The following is a 14797-nucleotide window of genomic DNA, read 5'->3' on the forward strand; positions in this document are numbered from 1 at the left end:
CTATGCAAAATTCAAGGTCCAATTCAGCTTCCTACTACTACGCAATTGCCAACAGATATGCTAATATTTTATAGTCTTTTTCAATCATGGTCTAATGCCACAAAAAAAATTACTAATAATTTATCATGAAAAATCTATAACATCTCTATACAAAGAATTATTTTGAAACAGCATTATTCCTGCCAAAATTACTATTGGCGACTTAATTTGTTGTTACTTTGAGCAGTTTTACAACCAGATTGGCAGTCATGGCCATTTTAAAATTTAACTTAGTTGTAAACTATAACTAAAAGATCACTGAATCATTGTAAATCTTCAAGCTAAAGTTACTAACATAACTTTATCCAATAATTAGATCATGGCTATGACTGAGCAACTCATGTCCACAGGAGGAAATAATGTCCCCAGTAGGTCATTATACTAGATCACTATTTAAGTATTAAGCCTTTCTTAATCTGATTCTGAATCTAAACAGTTAAGAGACATCACCAAAACAGGAACACATCAGTAAATAAACTCCATCATTTCTGGTAACAGCCATTTTGGAGTGGTATTGAACATTAATGTAGTAAACTGATTGCGAGACAAACTCCTTATATGACCAACAAAATTATAGATACAGAAACAAAATAATACACAGGAAAATAAATTAAAGGGGCCTTTTTATAGATTTTGGTATGTACTTAAGTTTGTCATTAAATGCTTTATAATGATAAATGTCAACATTGGATCTAAAAAGCTCTAGGAAAAAATCAAGAATACAATTAAAAAAACAAAAAAAACAAGAGGGCCTGAAAGGCCGTAAGTCGCTCGACTGAGATAACAAGATATTATTGGGACAAATCTTATGATCAAGTTTCATGAAGATCGCAAAATAAATGTGGCCTTTAGAGTGTTAACAAGGTTTTACTATAGCCATATAAGGAAAAATGCCCCGCCCCCTGGCAGCCTATTTTTCAACCAACTGGCATCATTTTTGAACTCTTCCAAGATATTATCGGAATGAATCTTCTAACCAAGTTTCATGAAGATCAGACAGTAAATGTGGCCTCTAGAGTGTTAACAAGATTTTACTATAGCCATACATGTATAAGGAAAAATGCCCCACCCCTTGGAAGCCATGTTTCCCAAGAAAACATAATTATTTTCAAACTCATCCAAGATATCATTGAGACCAATCTTCTGACCAAATTTCATGAAGATTGGACAATAAATGTGGCCTCTAGAGTGTTAACAAGGTATTACTAAAGCCATTTAAGAAAAAATGCCCCGATCCTGGTGGCCATGTTTTTAAAGCAACCAAAACCATTTTTGAACTCATCCAAGATATCATTGGGACAAATCTTCTGAGCAAGCTCATGTAGATCGGACAATAAATGTGACCTCTAGAGTGTTAACAAGATTTTACTATAGCCATATAAGGAAAAATGCCCCACCCCTGGCGGCCATGTTTTTCAACCAAAGAGCATCATTTTTGAACTCATCCAAGATATTATTGGGATGAATCTTTTGACCAAGTTTCATGAAGATTAGACTATAAATGTGGCCTCTAGAGTGTTAACAAGATTTTTCTATAGCCATATATAGCCATATAAGGAAAAATGCCACCCCCTTGGCAGCCATGTTTTTCAAACAAAGGTTACCATTTTCAAACTCATCCAATATATCATTGGACAAATCTTCTGACCAAGTTTCATGAAGATCGGAAAATAAATGTGACCTATAGAGTGATAACTAGAGCTTTGTCACAGACGTGACAAATACCCCCACATGCTGCATTGACACAGAATATTTTGCATGTTGTCTTCACAAAAAACAGCGGACACCATGCTCAATGTTTAAATCGGACTAAGTGACCCTGTGACCTGGTTTTTGACCCTGCATGGCCCATGTTTGACCTTGACCTACACATCATCTTGATACAACTTCTGACCAAGTGTGGTGAAGATCGGATGAAAACTACTTGAATTACAGAGCAGACACCATACTGAATGTGTAAAACCTAATAAGTGACCCAGTGACCTTGTTTTGGACCCGGCATGACCCATATTCGAACTTGACCTAGACACCATCTAGATACAACTTCTGACCAAGTTTGGTGAAGATCTGATGAAAACTACTTCAATTAGAGAGCGGACAACATGCTCAATGTTTAAAACGCACTAAGGGGCCCAGTGACCTCGTTTTTGACCCAGCAAGGCCAATGTTCGTACTTGGCCTAGATATCATGAAGATACACCTTCTGATCAAGTTTGGTGAAGATTGGAATAAAAACTACTTGAATTAGAGAGCCGACATGGACCGACCGACAGACAGACAAGCTCACTCCTATATACCCCCTAAACTTCGTTTAGTGGGGGTATAACAAGGTTTTAGTATAGCCATATAAGGAAAAATGCCCCGCCCCCTGGCGGCCTTGATTTTTAACCAACGGGCATCATTTTCGTACTCATCCAAGATATTATTGAGACCAATCTTCTGACCAAGTTTCATGAAGATTGGACAGTAAATGTGGCCTCTAGAGTATTAACAAGATTTTACTATAGCCATATATAGTCATATAAAGAAAAATGCCCCGCGCCTTGGCAGCCATGTTTTTCAAGCAAAGGTTACCATTTTTTAACTCATCCAAGATATCATTGGGACAAATCATCTGAGAAAGTTTCATGAAGATCGGAAAATAAATGTGGTCTCTAGAGTGTTAACAAGGTTTTACTATAGCCATATAAGGAAAAATGCCCCGCCTCCTGGCGTCCATGTTTTTCAACCAACCGGCATCATTTTTGAACTTGTCCAAGATATTATTGGGATGAACCTTTTACCATGTTTTATGAAGATCAGACCATAAATTTGGCCTCTAGAGTGTTAACAAGATTTTACTATAGCCATATATAACCATATAAGGAAAAATGCCCCGCCCCTTGGCAGCCATGTTTTTCAAGCAAAGGTTACCATTTTTGAACTCATCCAAGATGTCATTGGGACAAATCTTTTGAGCAAGTTTCATGAAGATCTGAAAATAAATGTGGTCTCTAGAGTGTTAACAAGGCTTTACTATAGCCATATCAGGAAAAATGCCCCGCCCCCTAGCGGCCATGTTTTTCAACCAACCGGCATCATTTTTGAACTCGCTCAAGATATTATTGGAATTAATCTTCTGACCAAGTTTCATGAAGATCAGACAATAAATGTGGCCTCTAGAGTGTTAACACGATTTTACTATAGCCATATATTGCCATATAAGGAAAAATGCCCCGCCCCTTGGCAGCCATGTTTTTAAAGCAAACGTAACCATTTTCAAACTCATTCAAAATATCATTGAGACCAATCTTCTTAATAAATTTCATGAAGATTGGACAATAAATGTGGCCTCTAGAGAGTTAACAAGGCAAATGTTGAGTGCGCACAACGGACGACACACGACAGACAAAAAGCGATCACTAACGCTAAAAAGTAACCCTCAACAGGGCTCGAACCACTGACCTCACAAAATATAACAACAACTACAGAACTCTCCAAATTATTTAATCATTTCGCGTTGCAACGCTTTATAATTTCCAGGCTTTTAAATCGTCAAAAGATGCATATAATGGCTATTTTAGAGCATGGTAAATGTTCAGTATTACTGTTTCTTCACAAATATCATATCTTAAACAAAAATTTGCAAAAATTTGCAAATCTGAAACAACTTTTCATAATTTTGTCAATTTACCAAAACGTGAAAAGGCCCCTTTAAAGCATTTGCACTTGACAAATTGAATATCATTTTAAATTATTTAAGGAACATACCTGAATCGTAAGAACTGTTAAACCCAGCAAGAGGCTGAACAATCTTTTTGCAATAGTCTGTTGTTTGATAATTGTTTTGAATAAGACCAGGTAGATTATAATAACATAGCTTTCAAATGGTATGATTTATTTAAATAAAAAAAATGATTGATGTACATTTTTCTTGTGGTTCAACCAGTGCTTCTTTTCCTCCTTTAAAACAGGCCTTATATAGGCCCCTTCCCCCTGAGAGAAAGGCCCCTTCCTCTAAGAGAATTTTTTTCAAATGATGCAATTTTCCCCAAAATAATAAGCTTACTTCTAGAACTGTTTTCCTTTTGTTCTGTTTTGTTTATAATGTTTTACCTTAATGGAAAACCACACCCTTCCCAAAATCAAGAAAGATGCACTATCCACCGAAAAATTCAATTTTCAATGAACATAATAGGAACATAATTAATTTAATTAAATGAGATGACAATGACCAATTCGGCGTTTTAATTCCCAGGTAATTTTAGTATATTTTCTGTACCCGGGTACATTTAGGTATACTTAACAGTACCCCAGTGTCTATTCTAGAAATCCAAAAGAAGGGGGGAAAGCCCCCTCACTTTGAAAAATAGGGGGATGTTTTCAGAAACAGGGGGCAATTATCAAATACCATTTTAATGCGTTCTAGTTTTAATGTTTAATTGTTTTACCTTAAAAATCATTACATACTGTCAGGTCAGTGAAGTACTATGATTACTGTTGTTAAATTATAAAACAGCACTTTTCATAGTATTGCACTGACTTGAATAAAAAGAAAATAGCTAGGTTTTCCCATGATATTTCTGTATCATTTTCAATAATAAAAAATAAACATTTGCTGATTTGCACATCTGTCATGATATTCAGGGCTTGGAGATACAAACGTTTGAAACAAATCGAAGCTTTTCGTGGGAATGAGGTGAGGGTGTACATGCAGCAAGGTTTTAGCACACTTTTTATCAAGAAAAAGGATCAACACAAAATAAACTCGCAGTGTTTACTTGATGCTAGAATTTTTGACCATCCTGTTAACATTAAAATTCAGAAGAGTTTTTCATATTAAAAATTTAATTATGCACATTTGAGAATTCAAGAAAACGTTAACAGTTGTTTGTAATGAATTCAACCATTATGTGTTAAAATGCTTTACAGGTTGATAGAATGTTTTCACAATATTATGCATGAAATGCACAATTTCCACAAGGATTACACCTGGTTGCCATCATCTGTTTTCTAAGTAACTGGCCATGATTTCATCGTAGAAGTGTACAACATAGGGTTTGATTAGTATGGTAAGCCAACAAAACCACGCGCTTATGATATCTGCACGATTGATCTGCAGGTTGTGATGGGTGCTGGGGCTCAATCAAAGCGTGCGCACTTATTGGCCAATATTAATTTTTCTTTTCAACGATCATCTATCTTAAGTTCAGTAAAGAGATACATGTAGTTGACAGACGATTGTTAATTTACTCTCAAAATTTTTGGCAAAACATCTTCAAAACATTTTTTCTGGATATCAAGCGTGTGAATTTCCTCACACATATTCTGAAAATGTGCGCTATCTTAGGAAAAATAGCGCAAATTGGGAGGTCTACAGGCGTCCTGAAAAGTCCCAAAAAGTGCCTGTCAACCGGACAGGCTGATGGAAAAGTTTGCCTGTCCGGACAAAAATTCACCTGACCGAACAGCGTGAGTTTATAATTGAAGAATAAAGTAACATTTAACTAAACGTTTGCGTGTTCTTGTGATTAGAGTGTATGATGGACAACAGCTTTAAATTATAGTCAGACTCAAAGCAAAATAACATAACATGACTATGCATTGATAAGAGGACTTGCACCGTACTGGATCGTTTCAACATACGTCACAAAACATATTGATTGTGACTCGTCATAATGCAGACAACTTCTGTCAGACTGCCACTTCTTTGAGAAGTTCTTTTTACTTGTTTTGCTTCATATTCTTTCGATTTTGTTTTATTTCCTCATCGCTTAGCTTTCTTTTCTGGCCTTGTCTAGCGCCATTGAAACTTTAGCAACAACATTTTTTCATGTGTAGTTTCTGTTACAACGTTTGTAATTGGATAAGTGGTAATATGTGGGACCAATAAAATTGACGTTTTTGAAAAAAAAAAGGAGAGCACTCTTATAAACTAGTGACGCGTTAGTGTTCTTAATGACAAAAAGGCTCAAAATTCACAAAAAGAGGGATTCTTAAGGGGTGTTTTCGTTCTTTGGGCAAGTATTAGACTTTCCTGTATTTAGTCACAATTTTTTTGGCCTGTCACAAGGACTGGCGATATTAGAAATTTCGCCAGACCATAAAGAATTTTGCCGGACAAGACCGGCCGTCCGGCCTTTTCAGGAAGCCTGGGTCTAGAATGGACACTGGATCGCGGGGTACATTAAGAAGTACTCCATCAGACATCATGGACATCGAGCAAAAGAAAACATATCATTATTAAACATACAATTTCATGTCATTTGTTTAGGTTACATTACACTAAATCATTGTGTATCCCTCTGTGGTAGTGCCTATTTCAAAAGAGTTCCTTTTCTCTTCTTGAATAAAAGCCATTTAACAATGTGAGACATGTCTTTTGTGGTTATTTGTAATATCCTGTATGTGTCTGGAGTACTTTTATGACTGGAAATGGAAGCTAACTTTAAAGATGAACTTTTTTTTTTTGGGGGGGGGGGGGGTCTTTTCTATTGTGTGGGGCTTTTGTAGAAAATAGGCTTCCGAAACACGATTTTCTACGGTGGGTGCATTCAACAGCGATTTACTTTCTTAGAAGTTGCAAGACGGTATGTTTTTGATTGCAATTATTGGAAGAGGACAGATCCATCTTCAAAAAGATACCAGGTTCGGAAAAAATGATACATCGTAAAGGCAAGAAAAATGCGTTGAAAGTTGTCAGTTTTATTTAATGGGACCCTATGGGAATCGGAATTAGTGTAACATAACCTTTAAATAAAACTTACAGTTTTGTCATTTTCCTTTGTTGTTATGACAGTCATAATTAACGCCCAAAGGACAACAAGTGTTAAATGTGTGTTCATTTTAAAACTCAACAATTATATTAACAACAGACTGCAAGACTACAGTGCCACATTTTTTTCCGCGAAAATAAGCCTTCACTTTTTTATCTTCTTATTACTACTGGAGAGTAGCTGAAAGGGTATTCTGGTACCCTGCTTCTTTTACTCTTATTTTATATATATATATATATAAGGACCCAAAAAATATTTTCAAGTACCTGTGGTCACTGGTAGCACTGCTATCTTGAAGCTGTCGATGGTTGCGCAGCTGACTACTGACTGGGGAAGGCTGTTCCTGAGGCGAATGGTGTCTGGAAAGAGTGATTTTTGGTAACGGGTTCTAGCAAATGGTACCAGATAGTGGAGTCCATGACCTCTTGCGGAGCTGATGGCAGTGAGGTTGGATGCAGGGACTTCAACAAGACCATTGACGATGCGGTACATCATGACAAACTTTGCATGGGCTCTGCGCTCTTGGATAGATGGCCACCCTAGTTGCTGGAGCTTAGCTGTAACACTGCTGGTCCTTCTGTAGTCTGAGAAGACCATCCTAGCGGTTCGGCGTTGCACCATCTCAGATGACGCAGGAGTATTCAATAATTGGCCTCACCAGGGTTAAATAGCATAGCTCTTTGGTCTTTCGGGTGCATTGTTGGATGTTTCTTTGTAGGCATGATCTGGCATTGTTGGCGTTTCTTGTTATGATTCCAATGTGATGATTCCAGCTGAGTGAATTTTGGAAGTTGAGGCCTAAATATTTAGCTGTGTCCGCTTCTTCTAATATATGTCCATGCATGTTATAGGGTTGTCTAATAGGATTTTTCTTGTTGGTTATGTGGAGTATCTGGCACTTTTGAGGGTGAAACTCCATCAGCCAATCTTCATCTCTGAAGGCCTTCAATTTCCTGTTGTAGGGCTCCAGCATCTTCATCTGTCTTGATGTGGCGGTAGAGAGCACAGTCGTCTGCAAACATTCTAGTGGTGGATTCTGGTGATACATATTCAGGTAGATCGTTGATAAATAGCAGGAACAGGAGAGGTCCTATGACACTGCCCTTGGGGACTCCGGACTGAACAGGTGCATCTCCGGACTTGCTGCCATCCAGGATTACCCTCTGGCTCCGCTCTCCTAGGAAACTGTTGATCCATTCCAGACGGTTGTTTCTAATTCCATAGAATTGGAGCTTTGTTAGCAGGCTTTGGTAGGGGACTTTATCGAATGCTTTCGAAAAGTCAAATAGAATGACATCGGTCTGGCCAGCGGCAACAATGTTGCGTGCAAGATCCTGGACTGTCTGGATTAGCTGGGTCTTACAGGATCCGCGTTTACGGAAACCATGTTGGGCGTCTGTAAGAATGTTGTTTTTGTCCAGATGTTACACAATTGAGATTGTGACAATGTGTTCAAGTGCCTTGCATGCTAAATATGTAAGTGAGACAGGTCTGTAATTCACTGCTTTACTGCGGTCCCCTTTCTTTTATATTGGCACTACATCTTGGCGGTTTTCCAGTCATCAGGGATGGTTCCTTGGTCCAACGAGGCCTGAAAGAACAGTGTGAAGACTGGTGAGAGCTCAGTTGCTGCTTCTTTTCCTTTCAAGCTTGAGATTAAAATGTGAAGACTCGGAGTATAATACAGCATTCGACTTAGTTCAAAAACTGAACTCACGAATTTTGAATTATAACTGCTATTCTTAGATGCGTTTTGTGAGTGTAAGATATTGAATTTTCGGCGTGGCCTTGTGCGGCGAAGGGACCATCAAACAAAATAACCTGCTGCCGTGAACGGGGATTTAACCCGAGTCGCCCAGGTAACAAGCGCATGTACTACCTGTCACTTGTCTAACCGCACAGCTCTACCTCTGGGCGTTTTAAGCTAAAGCCGTTTGCACTTGTGGCCGTTTTAGCTGTAATGCATAGAAGCCGGTCACCATTAAAACAACAACAACAGATATTCGCTGTTGTTTACTTATTATTATAATCAGCTGCAAATAGCCGCTGCGCATTTAGATATATGGTGTATAGCATATCATACTTCAGCTTCAATTAGTTTAAATAAAGTAAACTACGATGGCTAGTCTGCTTTACTAAATTTTCTTATTGATAATGGTTTCCGCTTTTATCTTTCGACGATTCTCAACCAATCAAATCGTTCGTTTTTACAGTGTATCTCACGGTGTCAAAACTATCACACATGTAAACAAAACGTGTTGCACTTTGGATTTCGGATGTAATGTTTGGCGCCCCGTTAAAATCCTAATACCCAATAATTACCATGCACTAAATCTGTCGCTCTGTTACAGCAAAATGACAGACCAATCAAGAAATGCTTGGATTATCAAAGGTAAATCTAATAAAAAAATCGAGTCACTTAGCAGGGTAAGTGCCTCAAATTGCCCCTCCCCTTAAAATAACACTTTATGATGATTTTTTATTTAAATATGGGTTGTAAGCGAAATTATTAAGTAGCATTTGTTTCAAGTAAGTTAAAGACAATTGACAGAGGCAAGATTATATTTTTATTATACATTTCCAAGCATGGATATATAGTCAGCATAGGTATACCAGGCAATGTCTCTATTTCCACAGTATCTTGATTGCACCCAAAAATGCTGATCACATGTCATTATTAATGACCCATTTAACATTTGCTGTCAGAAAACAGTTTTACTTGTGATCATGACCAATATTTTGGTAACTTGTTGTTATCCATTAAAATCATGTTCTTTTACCAAATTTAACAATATTTTCATTTAAATGTTCAGAACTTAACCTTATTTAAAACTTTTTACACTTTGTCTGCTGGCACTTTCCCTTTTCCCAAGTCTCATTTGTATGCAAATTTGTCAAGCTCCTGCTTTTTGTTACGGCAGTTCAAACATCAGTTGAACTATTTATATCCATGTTAATATCAGGATTTATGTTTTACAATGGCTTTTACTGTTAAATTTAATCAAACTTCTTGGCAGATAGCATAAACAACTTTCAAAATGTGATAAAGCGACATAAATCCTGTTGACCTAGTTTAATACCACAATAATACCAATATGGAGCACTGTAGCAGGGGACACTACTGTATCTTAATTGCCTTACATGCAATATAAACACTATATTTCAAGACAATTTAGCTGGATATCAGTGGGGAAATAAGTAAAATTTTATAATGAGTCCATAATTTTCAAAGTTGGTATTTGTTTCAGCTTCTATTTTTAGCTCAGCTGTTTTCGGAGAAAACCCGAGGTATTGTCATAGCCATCTCGTCGACCGACGTCCGCGTCGTGCTAAAACCTTCACATATTGCTATAAAATCAAAGTGCTTCCACCTACAACTTTGAAACTTCATATGTATCTGCACCTACATGAGTTCTACAAGCCACGCCGATTTTTGGGTCTTTAGGTCGAAGATCAAGGTCACTGTGACCTCTAAAAAAAAAAATTCTGACAAGCTTTGGCAGCCGAGCGTGGCACCCGTTATGTGGTGCTAACTTGTTGTTTAAACATTAAGTTTCGCGAAAATCAAGATGACCAGTATAGTCTTATCTTAATTTGATTAAATTGCACTGGGCCTGAGAATTGTTAGGCCAGTCCAGGCTTCGAACACATACCACATCTCCAAACTGAGCTAACTTGACCACCACACAACCTCTTCTTTTTAGTGGCCTAGTTCATACCTTATTTTGCATCATCCCTCGATTTTGAATTTGAACTCAGGGTTTGGGAATTAAAGGGACTTGTTCACAGAATTTGCCATGTTTTGAAGTTTGTCTCATGAATATGTCGTTTTTCCGACGCTGCCCAGGCCAGTTGCGTTCTTGCATTCGCTCATAAATGTTCAAATATTGTGGTGAATATATGGTTGCACAAAAAAAATAAAAACAAGAATTTTGTATCTGTTTATATCTATTTTACTATACCAAATCTAGCGTTAAAATTTTGAATATTGCTATAAGGAACGCTGATTTTTTATGGCTTAACTTAATAACAATATATTAGTTGCTTTTGAGTATTTATGTTACTTTAAGTGCCTTAACAAATAAATGTTAACATTGGAGCTAAAGAGCTCCAGAATAAAACAAGAATAAAATTAAAAGAAAAAAAAAAAACCACACCTGGACTCAAACCACACAGGCTACGGCAAAAAATACTCAGCCATCTGTGCTGCTAAATTAGCAATCCACATGATGTCACACTATATAACAATAACAACGAAACTCTCGAAATTGTTGAATTCTTTCATTTGTAACGCTTTATCATTCAATACATTTCTAACAATGATTATTGGTAAACAAACCAATTTGCAATATTAGCTTTGAGAAAAATGGATTGGTTGTTTTTGCGCGTGAAAAGTCCACTGATTCAAGAAAAAGTAACATAATAGAATGATTAATAATAATTCAAATTATGGGAACAAAATCATAACATTATAGTTAAATACTTTGTTACCGTTAGATGTTATTGAAATGAAATAGAGGTAAAATAATCAGTGAGCTTTTCCTTTTTAACAAGTTTGTTTTGGGAATGGGTCCGTTGAACAGACCGATAGATACTCCTGGAAAAGGCCTTTAATGTGATGTGATTTTCTCCTTTTGATTTCAGATGATCCAAGACTAGTGTCTGCCAGACAGAAAGACTTTTTCGTGGACATTCTTGATGATCGTCGACACACCAGCGACTTGGCTTGGTCACTGCGACAGCGAGACGAACCCAAATACCAGTACAACAAACCACGTTCTCCGGCTGAAGTAAAAGGGCATGTGCTAAAAAGTGATAGAGTCAAATATGCCATTGAAAAGGTTTGATAACTCTGCAGTATTAAAAACATATTCTTTTCTATTTTGTAAGATAAATATCAGTCCCTTTTTGAAAATTTTCATATCCAACATAGATTGCAGGTCTGTATTATTATTTAACCAGTCAAGTATTTGAAATGAAATCAATTGTATTGGTATGACTGTGGCTTCTACTTTAGTTTGGGCTCAAAGAAAGTAAAATGCCTACAAAGCCCACTGCATGAATCTTATGTAAAAAATGCAGATATTTTACCTAGGCCATGTTGATTCAGTGTGCAGTAAGTGTAAGAGAGAGTGTTATTTCAAGAATTTCCACTTAAAACATACATGTAAAATTAGCTTCACTTTGGAAAATGTAGATGTTAGAATAATAATAATAATAATGCTGATAATGTTATCAGATCAAAATAAGGGCATTGTGAGGGACCAAGGTTTGCCATAAAGGCCAAGGTGGGCCATTGATATATTTACCAGCTAGCTTAATTGTATACTGCTTAGCTAGCAGTGTAAAAGTCAAATGCCCAAGTTGTAATTACATGTTTATGAACTTTGACTTATATTTTAATTATGACCATATTCAGTAATTCCAGTCACATAAATATGAAATCATATCATTTGCTATATTAATTGTTGCCATATTTTGTCAGAGGATTATAGTAACATGAATTAATTTTTTTTGCAATGTTTTCATACTTTATTATGCCCCCCTTCGAAGAAGAGGGGGTATATTGTTTTGCTCATGTCCGTCCGTCCACCAGATGGTTTCCGGATGATAACTCAAGAACGCTTAGGCCTAGGATCATGAAACTTCATAGGTACATTGATCATGACTCGCAGATGACCCCTATTGACTTTCAGGTCACTAGGTCAAAGGTCACGGTGACTTGACACAGTAAAATGGTTTCCGGATGATAACACAAGAAAGCTTACGCCTAGGATCATGAAACTTCATAGGTACATTGATCATGACTCGCAGATGACCCCTATTGATTTTCAGGTCACTAGGTCAAAGGTCAAGGTCACAGTGCCAAAAAACGTATTCACACAATGGCTGCCACTACAACTGACAGCCCATATGGGGGGCATGCATGTTTTACAAACAGCCCTTGTTTTCAATTTTGTAGACAATGGAAGAGACAGGGAAGTCACTTGAAGAGGTAACCAAAGAGGCCGTGTACATCGTGGATGAAATGGCACATAACCTGCGTGTTGGTGTCATACGCTGCTTCGCCATGGTGCTGGTGAAGGTGATGAAGAAGCTGTTTGAACGGATCTATGTCAACGAAGAAGCAATACAGAATGTGAGATTTGGATAGGTTGTCATTAGAACGAGTTTGTTTATCAAATTCATTGTTTAAATCAGTGAAATCTAATTGTTTTCATTGTTGGTATTTTCCCTTATGGCCATCATTTCAGCCGCAAAGCCAATTGCAGCTACGTGTGAAATCACTTTTAATTACTGAAACAAACTGTACATTGACTTTGCCCATTTATTTGCAAAGTTTAATGACTGTCATTGTATTGTAAAAACCAATGCTATTGATTATGTAATTAGGAAGATTTCAGGTTAAATGCAAGTGTCAACAAATTTCTAGTATACATTATGATTTATGTTGGTATATCTGTGTGTCTGAATTAAAAAGTCATAACAATTTATTATTTTGGCTAAGGAAAAGAGGGTGTCCAAAAACCTTGAATGTTAAAAAAAACTTATGTTTTTTAGAGTTTTTACAGTACAAGCTTCTTTTTTCCAATCATAAACAATCTTTCTTAAACGTTCCAAGAGTGGTTGAGATTGCACTTGAACAGTGTGTGGATGGACATAAGACTTCAAAACAGTCCAGCAATGCTCAAGCATTTGTATTTCTCATTCTTGCCCTTGTCAGAATACACCTACAAATTGTAAGTGAAAAGTATTTTTTATACCTGTGGATAAAGCGAGTCTATATGATTATAATGTCAACATTTTTATTTCTTTAAAATGGTGTTTTTTTCTGGATCCTGCAACAACTTAAAAAGTTCTTAATATTTTTTCATGAAACTTGAAACATGGATAGATGGCAATATGGACATTATGCATGTCATTTCATTTTGTTCCTACATCAAAAATTTTGGTTTCTATGGCAACAAATAAAAAAAGACTATTGCCAAGCAATAAAAGTCCCCTACCGGCTCCACAATTGTCAGAAATTACACCATTGTCAGAATATATTTTTTATTTGTTTCCATAGCAACCAGATTTTTGATGTAGGAACAAAATGAAATGACGTGCATAATGTCCATATTGCCATCTATCCATGTTCCAAGTTTCATGAAAAAATATTAAGAATCTTTAAAGTTATCGCAGGATCCAGAAAACCACTATTTTCAGCAGTATTTCTAGTCTATATGTTGCCATAGCAACCAGAATTTTTGACGTAGGAACAAAAGGAAATGACGTGCATAATGTCCATATTGCAATCTATCCGTGTTCCAAGTTTCATGAAAAAATATTAAGAACCTCTAAAGTTATCGCAGGATCCAGAAAACCACCATGTTCAGCAGTATTTTTAGTCTATTTATTGCCATAGCAACCAGAATTTTAGAGGTAGGAACAAAATGAAGTGACATGCATAATGTCCATATTGCCATCTATCCATGTTCCAAGTTTCATGAAAAAATATTAAGAACTTTTAAAGTTATCGCAGGATCCAGAAAAGTGTGACGGACAGACGGAGCACAAACAATAAGTCCCCTCTGGTGAAACCGGTAGGGGACTAAAAAATATTCTGACAATTGTGCAATTTCTGACAATGGTGGAGCCGGTAGGGGACTTTTATTGCTTGGCAATAGTCTTGTTTAAATTGGAAAAACAAATTCATATAAATCATAATTATATACTTTGTTAGATGTAATTGAAATAACATTGAGACATGCATGTAATAATCAATTATAATAAAAATAATCAATAGAAATTATTTATTAAAAAAATAGAAATTGGGGGAAAAAATCATAATTGGATTTTTTTCCCATTTTGCTTTGGGATCTGATCCTCTAACAGACCTGTAGATACACCAGAAAAAGGCCTGATGTTGTACAGTTTTGCAGGCAAAGTCATCCAGTTATCAGAGTAGCTCTCTGCCAGTTCTTGCACTCTGGTGAGCGCTTTGGACCTCCATGAGCTTC

At 36.6% G+C, this 14797-nt stretch overlaps 2 protein-coding genes across 4 annotated transcripts in view; one reads left to right on the forward strand and one right to left on the reverse strand.

The window, feature by feature from the left end:
• The window catches only part of LOC127873646 (uncharacterized), a 31643-nt gene extending 24666 nt beyond the window's left edge, over nt 1-6977 (reverse strand). Inside the window, exon 1 of the mRNA XM_052417531.1 lies at nt 6786-6977. Coding sequence (XP_052273491.1) covers nt 6786-6863 — 78 coding nt within the window. The 5' untranslated portion in view covers nt 6864-6977. The remainder of the gene's footprint in view (nt 1-6785) is intronic.
• Nucleotides 6978-8780: 1803 nt separating this feature from the next.
• The window catches only part of LOC127872763 (dihydroxyacetone phosphate acyltransferase-like), a 48579-nt gene continuing 42562 nt past the window's right edge, over nt 8781-14797 (forward strand). The window contains exons 1-4 of one of the 3 annotated variants that reach the window (XM_052416146.1): nt 8781-8902; nt 9146-9186; nt 11439-11635; nt 12757-12933. In XM_052416146.1, coding sequence (XP_052272106.1) covers nt 9150-9186; nt 11439-11635; nt 12757-12933 — 411 coding nt within the window. In that variant the 5' untranslated portion in view covers nt 8781-8902; nt 9146-9149. Of the gene's footprint in view, nt 8903-8945; nt 9187-11438; nt 11636-12756; nt 12934-14797 lie in introns of those variants that run through there. The other 2 variants (XM_052416145.1, XM_052416144.1) reach the window with 2 other exon arrangements.

The sequence above is a fragment of the Dreissena polymorpha genome, chromosome 3 (genome assembly GCF_020536995.1).
Source record: "Dreissena polymorpha isolate Duluth1 chromosome 3, UMN_Dpol_1.0, whole genome shotgun sequence".
NCBI classification, from domain to species: Eukaryota; Metazoa; Mollusca; class Bivalvia; order Myida; family Dreissenidae; genus Dreissena; species Dreissena polymorpha.